General features: G+C 44.3%; 1 protein-coding gene across 1 annotated transcript in view; it reads left to right on the top strand.

Annotated features, from left to right (window-relative positions):
* Window positions 1-14719, top strand: part of slit3 (slit homolog 3 (Drosophila)) — a 159240-nt gene that overhangs the window by 5529 nt on the left and 138992 nt on the right. The window contains exons 2-3 of the mRNA XM_057043058.1: window positions 7993-8064; window positions 12489-12560. Of these exons, the coding sequence (XP_056899038.1) occupies window positions 7993-8064; window positions 12489-12560 (144 nt within the window). The remainder of the gene's footprint in view (window positions 1-7992; window positions 8065-12488; window positions 12561-14719) is intronic.

The following is a 14719-nucleotide window of genomic DNA, read 5'->3' as shown; positions in this document are numbered from 1 at the left end:
TAGGCTGCAGTTCTAGGTCAGTGGGTGATATCCTTTCAGTCAGTTGACCATTTCGTAAACTGACCAGTCAGCCCGCTGGCACCGACAGTGGGTTTGGCTTTCAGAGAGCCGACACACACACACACACACAAACCTGCTTTTAACTTTCACGGGAAATGACAGTCTGTTACAGACTTGGTGTTGTTATGCAGTTTTTGTCAGTGTTCCTCGACATTCCACTTATCACATTAGGTTTTACTGGAGTAACGACTTCAATCTGGAATCGCTCTTTAGAGGCACGTGAAATTAGGCATCAGAGAATCAGAGAGGCTGTAAACAAACCAACCCTCGACACCAAATAATCAAAACCATTTTATTTAGCGCACACAGAAACATTTTGTGTACCATCAGGTCACAGCTGGACCACAGAGGAATCATCTTAACCATAATTGATGTTTGCAGCGAATAATTTTGGCGATTGCTTTAAAGTTTGCCTCATTTTCTCTTCAAAGTAAGTTTTTCTAACCCGGAGGTTAGCTAAAACAACCTGTGTGATTGTCAAATGGCCTGTGTGCGTTACCATTTATATGGCGATGGCAACGCGTTGGAAGGTCTTAGTAATTACGTCGCAGACGGGAATGGTGGTTTGAAGGTCAAAACTACTGAAATAGAGCCCTACCTTGTATTAATGTAGGAATTTCTTGCAGTCTTCAAACACTGCTTTGAAGTAGCAATGACCAAATTTTCCCCACTTTTCCCAAAATATCCTCACTCGTGGTCCAAAAATGGATTGTCACAAAGAACTCAACGTGGAACCAGAACAGATAAAACACCCATACAGGGATTTCAATGTATTCCGTATTTCTTCCTCCAACCGAAACACATCAGCATGCATGTAAACACATAGGATAATTTATTCAGTGCACACTGCTTATTAGGTCCCAAATACACACACAGTAATCACATTCTTGTGTTTGTACTGGCTTCAGTACGCAGTTATTAGTAATTGGAAATGATGACATGTGACTGGGAGATAGAAACAAACCTGATGCAGAGGTGGTCAGCCCCGGATGACTTCACAGAGTTTGTGTGTGCGTGTGTGTGTGTGTGTGTTTGTGTCCCCTCTAAATGCTCCTACTCTGCGCAGGAGTCGTTTGATGTTAACTTATTTTGTCAATGTTTTTTTGGGGGCCACTGTCGCCAAAGCAACATGTCATGTCAAAGCATCCTGGGACTTTTCGGACGCTGCCACGAAGCTGTGAGTGACCTATAATGCTGCCCATCACCACTTTGGATCCTTAGTTTTCGGAGCACTCTCGTACCATTTATCTTTTTATGAATATTGGAAGTGGATGAATATATAGCATAAAAAGCATGACATTGGATTTAAACGTTCATTTGGTTTCTGCCTGTCTGAAATGTTAGCTTATTCCTCGGGCTTCCATCAGAACTGTGTCCTACAGCCACTGATCTGTGTGTAATCACAATTTGAGCAGCTATTCATCTAAATCGAGTGATGAATAAGTGACCGATTGTTACTGCCTGGCCCAGATTGTGTTTCCCACCTCTCTGTTCTCTCTTGCTGTCAACCATCTTTACATCTCTTCTTCCCTTCTCTCATGTGCTGAAGTCTCATTTTTCTCAGTCTTGGCTCCTGGTAGAGGAAGCAGCAGTCCTTGTGCTTGTCAAGTAGACCCTCGGCAGCCAAATTACCCCTCCACCTCTACTCCCTCCCATTTACTTACAGCGGCGGGGTAATAAATCCAGACAAAAGAAATGCTGCCCTGTAAACTCCAGCAAAGTAAAGAACTAACCAAATACAGCGCTGGCTTTATAACCCTTTTGGCCAATGGCTCTGAGGGAAAAGGACACTTGCAGACTGCTCCCTAATGTGGTCAAGCCCGCGTGGTTAACAGTGACACCATTTCCTGGGGTCGAGCGGCATCTCCATTGAAGGGAGACTGAGAGGGCGACGTTTAGACAGACGACACATTACTCTCCCAGATTTCAAAGGAGTCTGACTTGTCTGGGATGTTGAGTGATTAAAAATATTAACAGCTGAGCTTTTTTAAAGGCTGAGCTATAAACAGCAGTTGTTAAAGCCTTATAAAACAATGTGTGAGGATATAGTTTAGACAATAGTTTTGTTTAAGAAGCAGGAAGAAAAAGAAGGAGCTCCACAGCTTATCATTCAATCAGGATTTCCCTTTATGGAGTGAAAGTGTTGGTGTGCTGCAGGGCAGATTTTTCACTGACTAATGGCTCCTTTATCAGGGCTGTCATCGCTCTTCTTCCTCACCCTATTCTTCTCACTTTTGGAGACAGAATTTCTTGGTTACTCATAGCATTTTTGGCATTGTGGGCATTGCAAGTGTGTGATAAGCCAAGGGTTCTCGCCCATTGTGTACAATGTGTGGCGAGGAACTTTGGCCACGTGAAATGTTAAATGTCAAGTGTCAGAATGTTTCTGAGGAGCATTCAGAGCCTACACGAGAAATCATCTCCAACAGTGGGGTCAGTGTTTTACAGGCGTGGCTATAAACCCAATCCATTGTTATCTGCAGAGGTTTCCCTCGGTTGCACTGGCAAATATTTGCTTTTACTGTCTAAATTCTACTTTTACCAACAGATCTGTGAATACCTGGCCTGAATAATTTAGATGTTTCCCCCTGCAATTATTCACTGCTGATAATTAGATAGTTGTAATCAATACAGACTCCAGAAAGCAGTACCAAAGTAAAGAAGTAGAAAAGCAGACATTCTTGCATGAGTGTTCTTGCACATGCTTTGTTTGCTCTGTTATGATGCCAACGCTGCAGGGTTTCAGCCACAAACTTGAGATTTTGTACGTATTTTTATCATAAATCCTGGGCTTGACATGCAAGTGCTTTGACTCTCAGTCTGGCGGTTTGAGAAACCAGAGAACAACAGATGCGTTGCTGTACAAATGTTGGGATGAAGAGAATAGTCACACTTTGAAGGGTCGGAGCAAATGTTGCCATCCTAATAATGCTCTTCCTAAATCTTCAGGCCATCCTCACTGAATTACTTGAATATTTTCAGCTGCCATTGTTCATAGTCTGACATATGTGAGAAAGCAGGCCAATAGGCTGGAAACAGGCATCGTTTCACGAGCGCGGGGTTTGTTAGTTTGCTACCCTTGTCTCATTCTGACAGACCTGGAGGGCAGCTCTCTTTCTGGACTCACTCGGGGTCGGCGTAAACGTGCGCACACGCCATCTCAAAAGTCTTACGAAACCCTTCTTCTGTCAAATGAGTGGGTGGTCTGGGTGCAGGGGAAACAGAGTTTAGTATTGTTGATTTGCATACCCTGCCCACATTGTAATGATAAAAGCAGGATGAAAATCAAGCAAGGTTTCCTTTTGAACCGTGACTGCTAAATTGCAGGGTTTCAAAGTGCGTCAGTAAACAGCGTTTCTGCATGTGGATACTTCAGTGTCTGAAGCATCTAAATGATGTTTCAAAGCTTTTGCCACACTGTGCTGAATAAACCTGATGGCGACACACTCTATACTTTTATTTACGTTCGACTCGATTGAGGATCCTGACTCAACATAATACCGACTTTCTCGTGTGTGTTTGATTTGCCCCGGACTTCCTTGTGATGATTGTTGTGTGAGAGCATGTCTGTAACTGGAGCGTTCACTGCCTCCCACCATCCCCGCGACAGAGGCTCATAACGGCATCGAAAGCGCAGAAATTTTCCAAAACTCACAGACAATACTTGGTTTGTAAACAGCGGCGGTGGACTGGGCTGAACTCCACATTTTTCTTTTGAACGTTGTCCACGATTCCATGAGCGATGAATTTTAGAATTAATCCTTAATCGGGTTTTACAATAACATGCAATTAGGTGGATTACTTTAATATGTCAGCCTTTCTTTACACAACAGCAATGTCGCATTGCAAAACATGAGGTAACTTCCATCCCTTCGTCTCTTTTCTCTGCTGCTAGTCAGAGACACAGGGGTGTTGGGGTCTATCATAGGATTCGCTGGGTGAGAGGAAGGAATGCAGCGCGGACAGGTCTTTAGTCCATCTGGGACACACACCATTCACTCCCACCTAGGGACAATTTTAAGTCTCCACTCAACCTGATGTTTGTGTTGTGGGACTATGTGGGGAAACCGGAATACACGTTGATGGCAAACAGGCAAACTACACATGGAAAGTCCAGAAACCAGAGGACTTCTTGCTATGAGGCTATGCTGCCTACAGTTTTTGGCTGGACCCATGTGTCCTGCCCAAGGCCTGGTTCTTGGGTGGGGACGCAGACAAGCGACGGATATCCTTTACTTTAAATTTCAAGGCTGTTGGACTTAGTACTAGAACAGAAGAATCCGTTTGGATGAGAAACGATTACTCTGATATTGGAGAGCTATGACAACCAGCTATCAATGTTTTTTGGTGCTGTTGTTGACTAAAACCCTTTACCCACCATCAGCCTCCTTGTCTTTGGTGAACTTCCTTTAAGCCTTCTTTTCTGAGCAATTAAAATGACAGATATGGACTCAGAAGGCATTGTTACATGTCATGTCCAACAATTTTTGGGTGGAATTGATTGCAGTCATATCAAGGGCTAATTTTGCTGCAGCTTGACGCCTGCCTTCTGCTTCTGGTGACAGATGTACCGTGGAGCTCACAGGAAAGGGAAGAAGGCAATTAGAATTCCTCACGTAACAGAGATTTAGAGAGTGAAATTGAGCATACCTATCTCCAAAAGCAAGAGGGATGAAGAACAAAAATGGATGAAAGAGAAAGTTAAGAACTACAAGAGCTTTGTGGATAATAACTGGAAATGAGGACAGGAAGCGTTTGGAAATGAAGCGTCAGACAGAGACCAGCAGAGGATGAAAGGGAGTGGATGGAGGGAGCCAAAGATAAGGCTGCAGAACCAAACCTGTGAGGGCGACACAAGGAGAGGCCAAAAACTGTTGAGCTGCAAAGAAGGTGCATGCTGTTAATGGTCCAAATGTGACCCGTGGCCCTTCCTGTCAAGTAATTAAGTTGTTATTTTTGAAGTGGTTCATCTAACGTTTCATTTTTACATTTCTTGGTAATTCAGGCCACCAATAAAGCTGAGCCATAAAAGAATCAGCCCTGAACACAGCAGACCTCTGTGTCTAAAGGTGACCGGTACTCAAGCTCAAGGCTACCAGACTGTACGGTTCACTGGTTTCAGTGGTCTGGGGCGGCTGCTGTCTGTGCCTCACCGTTGTATATTAAAACCTGGAACACCTGCTGTTTGCATTCTTGCCTTATCCCATTGTCAAAAAGGCACATGCACACCGTACGACAGGCTGCAAGAGGAGCAAACAGTGTTGGGAGCTTTTGTCCTGGAACCGCTTGTTATTTGTCTGTCTGCCAGCTGGTCAGTTAAGTTTAAAGCTAAGCTGAGCTTTACTACAGGGTGGGGTGGACATGCACTTAGGAAAATCAGGTACATAAAAGCGGTGCGTCTGCAGATTCTAAATTGTTTCACCACCCTGCTGCGCCAAAGAAACAATTAAAATAAAAAAACAAAAATAAACAATTCTAATGGTCTCTAATGGCGCCTCTTACATTTTTCAAGAATTTCTAGAACAGAGGCCTTGTTGTCCTGTGAACTAGTCAAGGCTGAAAGAATCATAGATATCTAAGGGTGTAGGCAGCCAAGCTTGGGTTACGCCAATATATCATCATTTATTTTTTCTTTCTCTTCTGTTTTGATGATTTTTCACAAATAACAGTTCCTCCATATGGCCAATAAAGTGCCGCTGCCATCCACCTGGGCCCACATCCCCATGCCTGTTTGTTTGCTAGTTTCCCTGGTGAGGGCTGAGCATTCCACTGTGAACAAGAGAATGATGGAGATAAGGAGGGAGAGATTAGCAACGATGGCAAGAGGGGAAAAAAGAAGCACTGGAAAAAATGTAGCCAACTGTAAAAGATTGAGATAAAAGAGGGGAGATTAGAGGAGAAAACAGCAAAGAAAAGGTGTTTAGTCAACTGTGAAAGATAAGAAAGGAAGAGATTGAGGGAATCATAGCTGCTGTAATAGAGTCAGATTAAAAAGAAAAAAGAATAGGAGGAGGCTGGGAACTGAGGGTTAAACGTGATGACGATGATGTGGAACAGATGAAAGGATGCAGGGGGGGAAAGTCCTCAATGATTGTAGCCAAATGTGAGATGGAAAGGGAAGAAAATCCAAACTGACTGGTGGGGAACAGAGGTCCAGAGACGAGATGTTTCAAAATTACCCGTGAAATTAAAAAAGAAGAAAAAGAAAAATGACAACCAGTTTTTTTCAAACGATGGAACCATGCTGAAAACCTCTGACAAGCAGCAGCAGTTAGCAGACTGGATGCAAAGCTCTTGTTTCAGGACCCCGTCTGCACAGCTGGTTGTTATGGCGATGTTAGGTGCCGCTGTTGCGATGCAACACGCACAACGGCTGTTTTTCATAACGGTTCTCTGTTGACTACATTGCAGGGGCTGAGAAAACAACAATGAAGCCAATGAAAGGAAAGAAAATATTATAACATTTTGTCAGCCGGTGAGGATTATAGACATATCTACAGCATGTTAATTTTAATCTTAATGACAGTTAGCATTTATTGGTGTTAGCGAGTGGCAACAGATGCTTAAAAACAGTCTCATAATTGACAGTGTCAATTTGTCACCACAATTCCATCCTCCTCTCCTCCTCTCCTCTCCTGTCCTGTCCTGTCCTGTCCTCTCCTCTCCTCTCCTCTCCTCTCCTCTCCTCTCCTCTCCTCTCCTCTCCTCTCCTCTCCTCTCCTCTCCTCTCCTCTCCTGTCCTGTCCTCTCCTCTCCTCTCCTCTCCTCTCCTCTCCTCTCCTCTCCTCTCCTCCCCTTCCCACCTCTCCTCTCCTCTCCTCCCCCCCTCTCCTCTCCTCTCCTCTCCTCTCCTCTCCTCTCCTCTCCTCTCCTCTCTCTCTCTCCTCTCCTCCCCCCCTCTCCTCTCCTCTCCTCTCCTCTCCTCTCCTCTCCTCTCCTCTCCTCTCCTCTCTTCTCCCCCCTCTCCTCTCCTCCCCTCCCCTCCCCTCTCCTCTCCTCTCCTCTCCTCTCCTCTCCTCTCCTCTCCTCTCCTCTCCTCTCCTCTCCTCTCCTCTCCTCTCCTCTCCTCTCCTTTCTCTCTCTTCTCCATCTGGGGTCGTTTGCTGTTGTTTCAGATTTATGTCTCCACTGTAGTGGGTGGTAATCTTTGATCAGCAGTCGTTTTATGTGACCCCCTGTTGTATCAGATGAGTTATTTAAAGGTGATTTTATTACCCAAGAAGCCTTTAAAGTAGGGCTCTCAGACCTGGGCCCATATTCGGGAAGACCTGCCCTCACCAGCATCGGGCCCTCCCTGCTCTCAGGCCAGGGTATGGCTCCTATTAGCAGTGCTTGGCCATGGACGCTTTGAGAAGCCTTTTGAAACCTAATATGGTCTTAAATCAGATTTATAAATGTTTAGGTGTTTTATGAAAAACACACATGCGGGCCGCCTCAGCCAAAGCGGGCTTAGTGTGTGTCTGTGCATGTGAAAGCTTACAAAGTGGCTCAGGAGAGTCGTGTGTGAAACAAGAGAGAAAAATTAGTTGTTTGCCTGTGCTCGCTTATCTCTTTTGTTCTCGCTCCAGTTCCTCCACCGCGACAGCGTTTCAATAAACAGCACACCCGTATAAGAGGACCGGCTCTACGTACACACGGGCGGCTGACATGCGTGTACAGTATAGCACGGCTAAAACAGATTGAATGACGGCCAGGAAATACAATAAGCATTTAATCTCTGATGATGGAAGGAAAAAAAAACTCATCCCATTTTGTTTTCTTTGCTAGATAAATGGCTATAATTCATAGCAGCAGTGTGTGTGTGTGTATGAGTGTGTGCAGAATTCTCCCAGCACCGATACAGTAGGAGTGTTCGTTGTCTGCATTCACGTATATGATGAATTAAATTTCTTTTCTAATCAATCTCCTAACCGTTTCTCTCTCTCTCTGCAGGGATTTGAACCGAAACAACATCACCAGAATCACCAAAGTGGACTTCTCCGGCCTCAAGAACCTCAGGATTCTGTAAGCGTGGCTCACTCTTTTAATTTTTCAGTTTTCTCCTCAAATGTTTCTGCTAAAACGGTCCCATTGTGACTGGATGAGTCAGGATTTTCAGCTGACGTCAAAGGCGTCGTGATATTCTGGTCCTCCAACCTCATGTTTCGTGTTTTGAGGTTTGCTTTGATGAGTCACAGTCAATTAAAAAAAAGCGGCTTAAGTGCATGTTAGAGGACGGTATCTTGTTTGGGTTTTTTTTAAATTAAACATTCGAAATGCTCATGTCAAAAGTGTTCAGGACGAAACATTTCTCTCCAGACTGCGGCGGTGTCCGTAGAGCTGTGAGCGCTCTCTTTTAACAGGGGTTATATTTTCCTGACCTCACCCTAATAGTTTTCCTTGTGTAAACATCACCGTACGTCAGCTTCTCACACACCAGAAAACACTCAATACGTCGTTATTATCAAACCGGTCTGATATCAGATATGCTCGTTCGTGCCGCTTCTACCTTTGGTTTCACTTGTTGTGACCCGTATTTTGTTTCCTTTACGAGGACGCTTATTAAAGCAAACAGCTCCATGCCGGAGTAATTACACAAATGTTATATTTACCCAAACAGGCCCGTATGTGCCTATAGGGGAAACAGCTCTCCATAAAATACGTTCCCATCCTAATGAGCGATGTCAGAGCAGGACAGAACACAAGCGATCTATTTAAGGAGTCAATTTTGGCAATTGCTGAATATTTACGAGGTTAACTAATAAGTGTAATTATGAGCTGATGTACAGTGATGGTGGCGAGATGGATGCAGAGCCGAATGAGGCAAATGTCCACGTGCTGTACGTGAACATCTGATGGTGGCGAAATCAGCAGAGCCACACGAGAAGCCTAAACTCGCCAACATGCAAACGCTGGTGCTCCTTTGGGTAAGAATACGATTTAGGATACGAAACCAAAACAACACGACCTTTAAGTCTTTCACAAGTCTGCTCACATGCGTGTATTAACATATGCTGTGCACTTCCCCCTGCGTTTCTGCTGCGCACACTGGCCACACTGTGTACAAAAGCGTGTAGTGTGTTCGGCCCAAACTAAATGATGTGTCATAACTGGTAATTCCGGCCACTCTAACTCATTATCTGTTCAGTAATTATTCGAGGGGCCCTTTAAAGGTGGCTGCAACTGAGCTGAGCCGCTCCATTTCAAAGAAAAATGACTCCCAAAGACTGCGACTACAGACTAAACATGTAGATGCTGTCAGTAAACACCCCCCCCCCCCTTTCCAAATCATTAACCTTTTGTTATGTTACGGCTTTTTAAATAAATCCGCTGACAGCGTCGGGTTTCTGCTTGCCTTCCTTCCTCTCGTCTTGCTCGCTGGATCTAAATGGCTGCACTTGAAGTGTGACCTTCCCCGTCTACTTTCAGCTGTCTTAATTGACTTTAAGAGCTCTCTCACTGCTTCAAATGGGCCCAAATGTGTGTGCATGTAGGGGCGTATATGTGTGTGTGTGTGTGTGTTGGGCCTATAATAACTATAATCACTGTTGGCTGCATGCAGCTTCCCTCTTCACTCTTTTTTAAGAAGACTGGCAGTTAAAAATACACTCCCAGCACAAACTCGGGCCCGAGATGTGGAAATATGGATGAGCGTTTGTGTGTTTGCTTTTGTGAGCCCTTCAACTATATGTTCATTCACTTCTTATGCTCTTGGTGAGGTTTTAATACTTCCGCCAGATAATGTTTCAGGCTTTACGTCTGTGTGTTTTAGAATTAACGAAGGATGATGAAGTGTGAGAGAAGAGAGAGACAAATATTTATGAAACCGGCTGAGAAAAGTAAAAGAGGCCATGTCGTGCATGTGTGTGTGTGTGTGTGTGTGTGTGCGCACGCCCATAGCATGTGCATATGTGAATAAGAGAGCATGTGTGTTTGGTGTGGCTGCCCAGCAGCTTGTTTAATGTGGTCGGTGATAAACTGCTGTGACATTTCACCACTCTAAATCTCTTAAAGTAATAGGGGCGAGATGGCTTTGGGAAAGGAGACCGTCTGAGAAAGTGCACGCTCGCCTCGACACATGTTAGCACACACACACACGCACACACGCACACACACCAGTCCACATGCCTCAAACATCTTTTTTAGATAAGAGCGCAGGGTGAAGTCAGAGGTTTTCACACACTCGCATCTATCGGCCTCCATTTTGATGATCCGCAGCACACGGCCCCGGACGGCTGATCGGAGCTGCTGGAGGTGGCAAGTCCAATTCTGCAGGCCGAAGGCCTATAAAGAGATCCTGCACCAGGCACGTGGCGGATTAACAGAAAACAGAACCAACGTAAATCAAACATAATGAATCCCATAAGCTTTAAAAGGTAGGTGAGATAGCACAGGCTTTGCAAGTCCCAGGAACATGCTAATATCACGTTAGCATTTATGCTAGCATTGATGGAATGGAGAGGATGATACTTTGATTTCGGAAGTTTATTGTTAATGGGTTGCACTTTGAATCTGCTCAAACATTGAATTTTGTGCTTAATCAGAAACCCCCTGATCTGCTCACCCACCCAGTTCGCTGTACAAGTGCAGCGCTCCATAATAGCTTTGGCAGCGTCAGCTTCCACCATTTTTGTGATGAATTTAAGTAATCCTAAACAAACTGACACACAAATTAAAGTCTTACGTTCGCGTCAACCATTTCGGGGAAAGTTCAAGTGGTCTCACGCTCGCGCTGTGGCTAAACAAGCGAAGTTAATATTCCCTGGAGTGTTTCTGTCCTGCAGAGGCCAAGTGCTCCGAGTTTGCCTTTAAATTATACTTTTCACACCATCCTCCCCACAGATGATATCAACACATGTTTTCTCTCTTCCCGCCGACTCTCCTTGTCGATGAGTAATGCCTGATACAGATGAATAAAAAAACAATACCTCATCTGAACAACATGCCAGCGCTGACTCCCCACGCCATGTGTTGGCTTCAGATCGCTCGCTTTCTTCAGCTCTTTGAATGAAACAACGATGAAACATGTGGTTTTTCCCACTATTTGGACAAATAAAATCTGATAGGTATTCAAAGTCATGTCTTGGTGTAACTTTTTCCTGCGTTTACAAGTGAAGTTTGAGATCAGATGTGAGAAAGTGCAGGTGAACTGGGGAAAAACACCCTGACTTCATGTTGACATGACTGAAAAACTATGTGTGGAATCACAACTCTATCTGGGCATCGGTTTTATCTTCTTTTATCTCTATTTTTACAAGTTTTATGCTCATACTAAAGAGATAAATTCATACCTTGAAAACAAACAAATCATAATGATGAGTTTGATATTTCCCTCAAACATGAAGCAATTAATCGAAATAAATGAAACTAATGTAAATTATCCACACGTCAATGCGTTGGTTTGAGCTTAAAAACCAAACTTTAATCAGAAAGAAGTTTTAAATATTTAATTTTTTTTGTTGATGCTTTAAAATGCTCCCTTTTTTTTGGTTAAATTTGATACCATGCTGTCCAAACACACCACAGGTCTGCTTCTTCTCTGTCTGCCTCACCAACGGCTGATTCCAGTACCACAGTCTTTGTGTGACAGGCCGATATGATGGAGCGCAGATTAATCGCCGTAATCCAGCGGCGTGTCTAAATATTTTGGTTATTCGCTGTAGGGTCACGCCAAAACAATTAAAAGTTGTCACAGAAGGCCCGACATTTTCTGGACGTTGCTTATTTAGAATTCCTCATTTTCTTTGCGTATTCCGTATATCATTGATTCTACTTCATTCGTCTTCCTGTCTTCTGTGGACGTCCCCCCTCTGTCCTCTCCTGCTCCATAGATCTCGTCCCGGCTCTTGTAGGAGACGCCGGTGATCAACATCGGCAGACAGGATCCATAAACACCCATACGAATATTCGGCCTCATCTGGAAACCCTTAAATTGGCCCCAAAACATGACACAAGACGTATGAGTGGAAGGACAGGAAGATGAATAGGTGTTGGGCTACAAGCACTACTGAAATTATGGGCGAGACAGACGGGATTTATCCAGTTTTAGTAGCTGTTTTGGCTCACTACAGTTGCATTTATGAAATACTAAAGGTCTTAAAATTTCTGACATTTTGCCTCAGGACAGCTTTTCTTTTTTTTGCTCACAGCTCTAATTTCTTGATTATATAAATGATTTTTTTGTTTTTTTTTGTTTTGGTTTTTAGGAGAGTCAGCGTTTGCCTCCGTGTTTAAAACTGTCATTTCTGTCTGGTGGAGAAAGCGAATTTCTCGACCTCAGCCGCCGTCAGACATTTTAATCTTTCATTTATTTCGCCTGCGGTTTGGTCTCTGCTGTCCCTCTGAAACGTTTCTGCTGATTTTGCTCCTACGTTGTTGTTTTTTTTTTTAGTTATGATATTTAATAACATGCTTCTGTGCGTCTTTCTCTCTCTGTCCCGCCGCCACAGTCATCTGGAGGACAATCAAATCAGCGTCGTGGAGCGGGGAGCCTTTCAAGACCTCCGCCTCCTGGAGAGACTGTAAGTACCCCGTCTTCACCTCAACGCTGCGTGAAACTGCCCCAGTGCAACATAATGCATTTAAAATACAACCCCATTCACGCAGGTCTGCAAAAAAAAAACTTTCCCCCGCCTCAAAAATATGACTGACTCACATTTTCAGCACATTTTGGATTTTATTTTTGAAGGAAACATGCACAAGACGCGTCCATTTCACACCCATCCTTGGAATCTCTCACAAGTATTCCCTCGCTCGGCCTCGTCCGAGTGTGCGCTCCCGTCATCTCACGCTGAGGCTCCAGTCAACAGGATGGAGGTGTCAGTGCGCCGAGCAACACTTCCCACACACACACCTGCATGTTTATGACTGTGAGCTGCAGGGATGACAGGCGGACAGGCCTGGAGGAGGAAGCGCTTCCACATTTCTGCTGAGCGTGGTGTTTATGACGGGCGTGAAGTAAATCTGGAAAAAACTTTTCTGATGATGTAACGTCGGGTAAATAGACTTTGACTGAATGAACATAACAAACCAAATGGAAGGAATATTAACACAGATGTGGACATTTAGCAGCTTAGGGTGCTGAGTGACAGCAGCATCTGTATCTCCTACCATGAGACCCCACAACCAGGAGGGAAAGTGAGAGGCGATGGGTTCTTTTTGTGCTAAAAGTGTCTGTAACATGCGTGTCAGGGGGAGGTCAGAGGTCCTGGGTGAGGGGAAGGCAGGGGGCAACATGGTTCTGTGTCAAATCTCACACTGGAGCATTCATTGGTTGCTTTAAAAGGGGCGGGGTTTGCACGAAGGTCAGCACTGACGCGCACTTTCATGTTAATTGATGTGACCTGCATTCAGGTGATACCCACACTGTCTTTTTGACTGTTTTGTTTGGGAACCTTTTGCTTTTTTATTGAACATGCTTTCGTTGACAGCTTCTCTGATGTCCTACCTGTCAGGTTTAAAGTTTGGGGTGAAGAGGTCGCGGTGCTGAGTCTGTGTGATTTATGGGGTTTCAATGTGAAAAACGTGCAGCTTGTGCGGTTATCTGCTCTGCTTAGGGCGTTCGTCCATGTCAAGGGAGTGAGTTATAAGGACTTTTTGGACATGTTGTAGAGGGCCGGAGTCAGCTAAAAGTAATGTTTAGGTGCCCCTTGCTTGTGTTCCAATATTTCAGAGGCCCCTGATGGCATAAAATCATCATGATTTGAAAGTAAACAAAGGACGTTGCTGCTAAAAGCCAAAACTGTTTAGTCAGTGCATGCTCTGTAATGAGTCACAGCTTCGGTAGTAGCTGATCGTGCGCTTTACTTACGTAGCAGCAGTTATTTTGGAGGAGCAGGGGTCAATTATTTCAAATGGTGGATGACTCTTTTTGGACTGCAGCTCTGTTTCCATTGGTGCACCCAGGAGTGAGTCAGGGTCTTATTATCATTATCACGGGGGTGAAAAGGTGGGTATCTGTGTCCTCTCCAGCATAAATTCAACTTTATGACCCACCCGACCCTCCGCCCATCCTTTACTTCTCGTTTTTCCTCTCAAGCTGCCAAACACTTTGGTTGCCTGACGATAAGTTCACTCCCTCCGATCAGGCTGTCTGCGTCTATCTGTGCTGCAGTTCCCCCACACACACCCTGTATATCAGCTTACCCTCACATGTAGCTGTTGGTCAACACCATCTTTCCCCCTGTCCATCCTCTTCTGCCTCTCAATCCTTAAGAATTTTTCAATATGGCATTACAGGCTTGCGTTAAAATCTAGAAACATGAATGATCAGTGGGCTAGAATGTAATGTTTATAATGTTTGTTTGACATATATAACTCAGACAAGCTCCCTTAATCTTCATAACTGATGTCACTTTTCAGGCATGAGAGCATCAGTGTTACCATTGAGCGTCATATCTAATGTGGTATTGTGCTTCTTTGTGAAATAAAGGGTGTAACCACTGTGATACCGCAGTTAGGAACCATTCGGGGGGTTTTCCCATTAACTGGATCACGTCTGACCCATTAGGGTCACACCAAACCTCATTTTATTGAGCTGATGGAAGTGTGACGAGGGACAAATAGTCTGATGTTTGAGTAAATAATATTGCTAATGGAACCTATCGTGGTTTCAACTCACCGACTGTTTTTATAAGATGTGAACCTTATTAAAAGCAAATTTGCATTTTGTGCACTTTTT

Source organism: Takifugu flavidus, chromosome 9 (genome assembly GCF_003711565.1).
Source record: "Takifugu flavidus isolate HTHZ2018 chromosome 9, ASM371156v2, whole genome shotgun sequence".
Classification (NCBI taxonomy): domain Eukaryota; kingdom Metazoa; phylum Chordata; class Actinopteri; order Tetraodontiformes; family Tetraodontidae; genus Takifugu; species Takifugu flavidus.
This window is presented reverse-complemented; position numbering and strand designations above follow the sequence as displayed.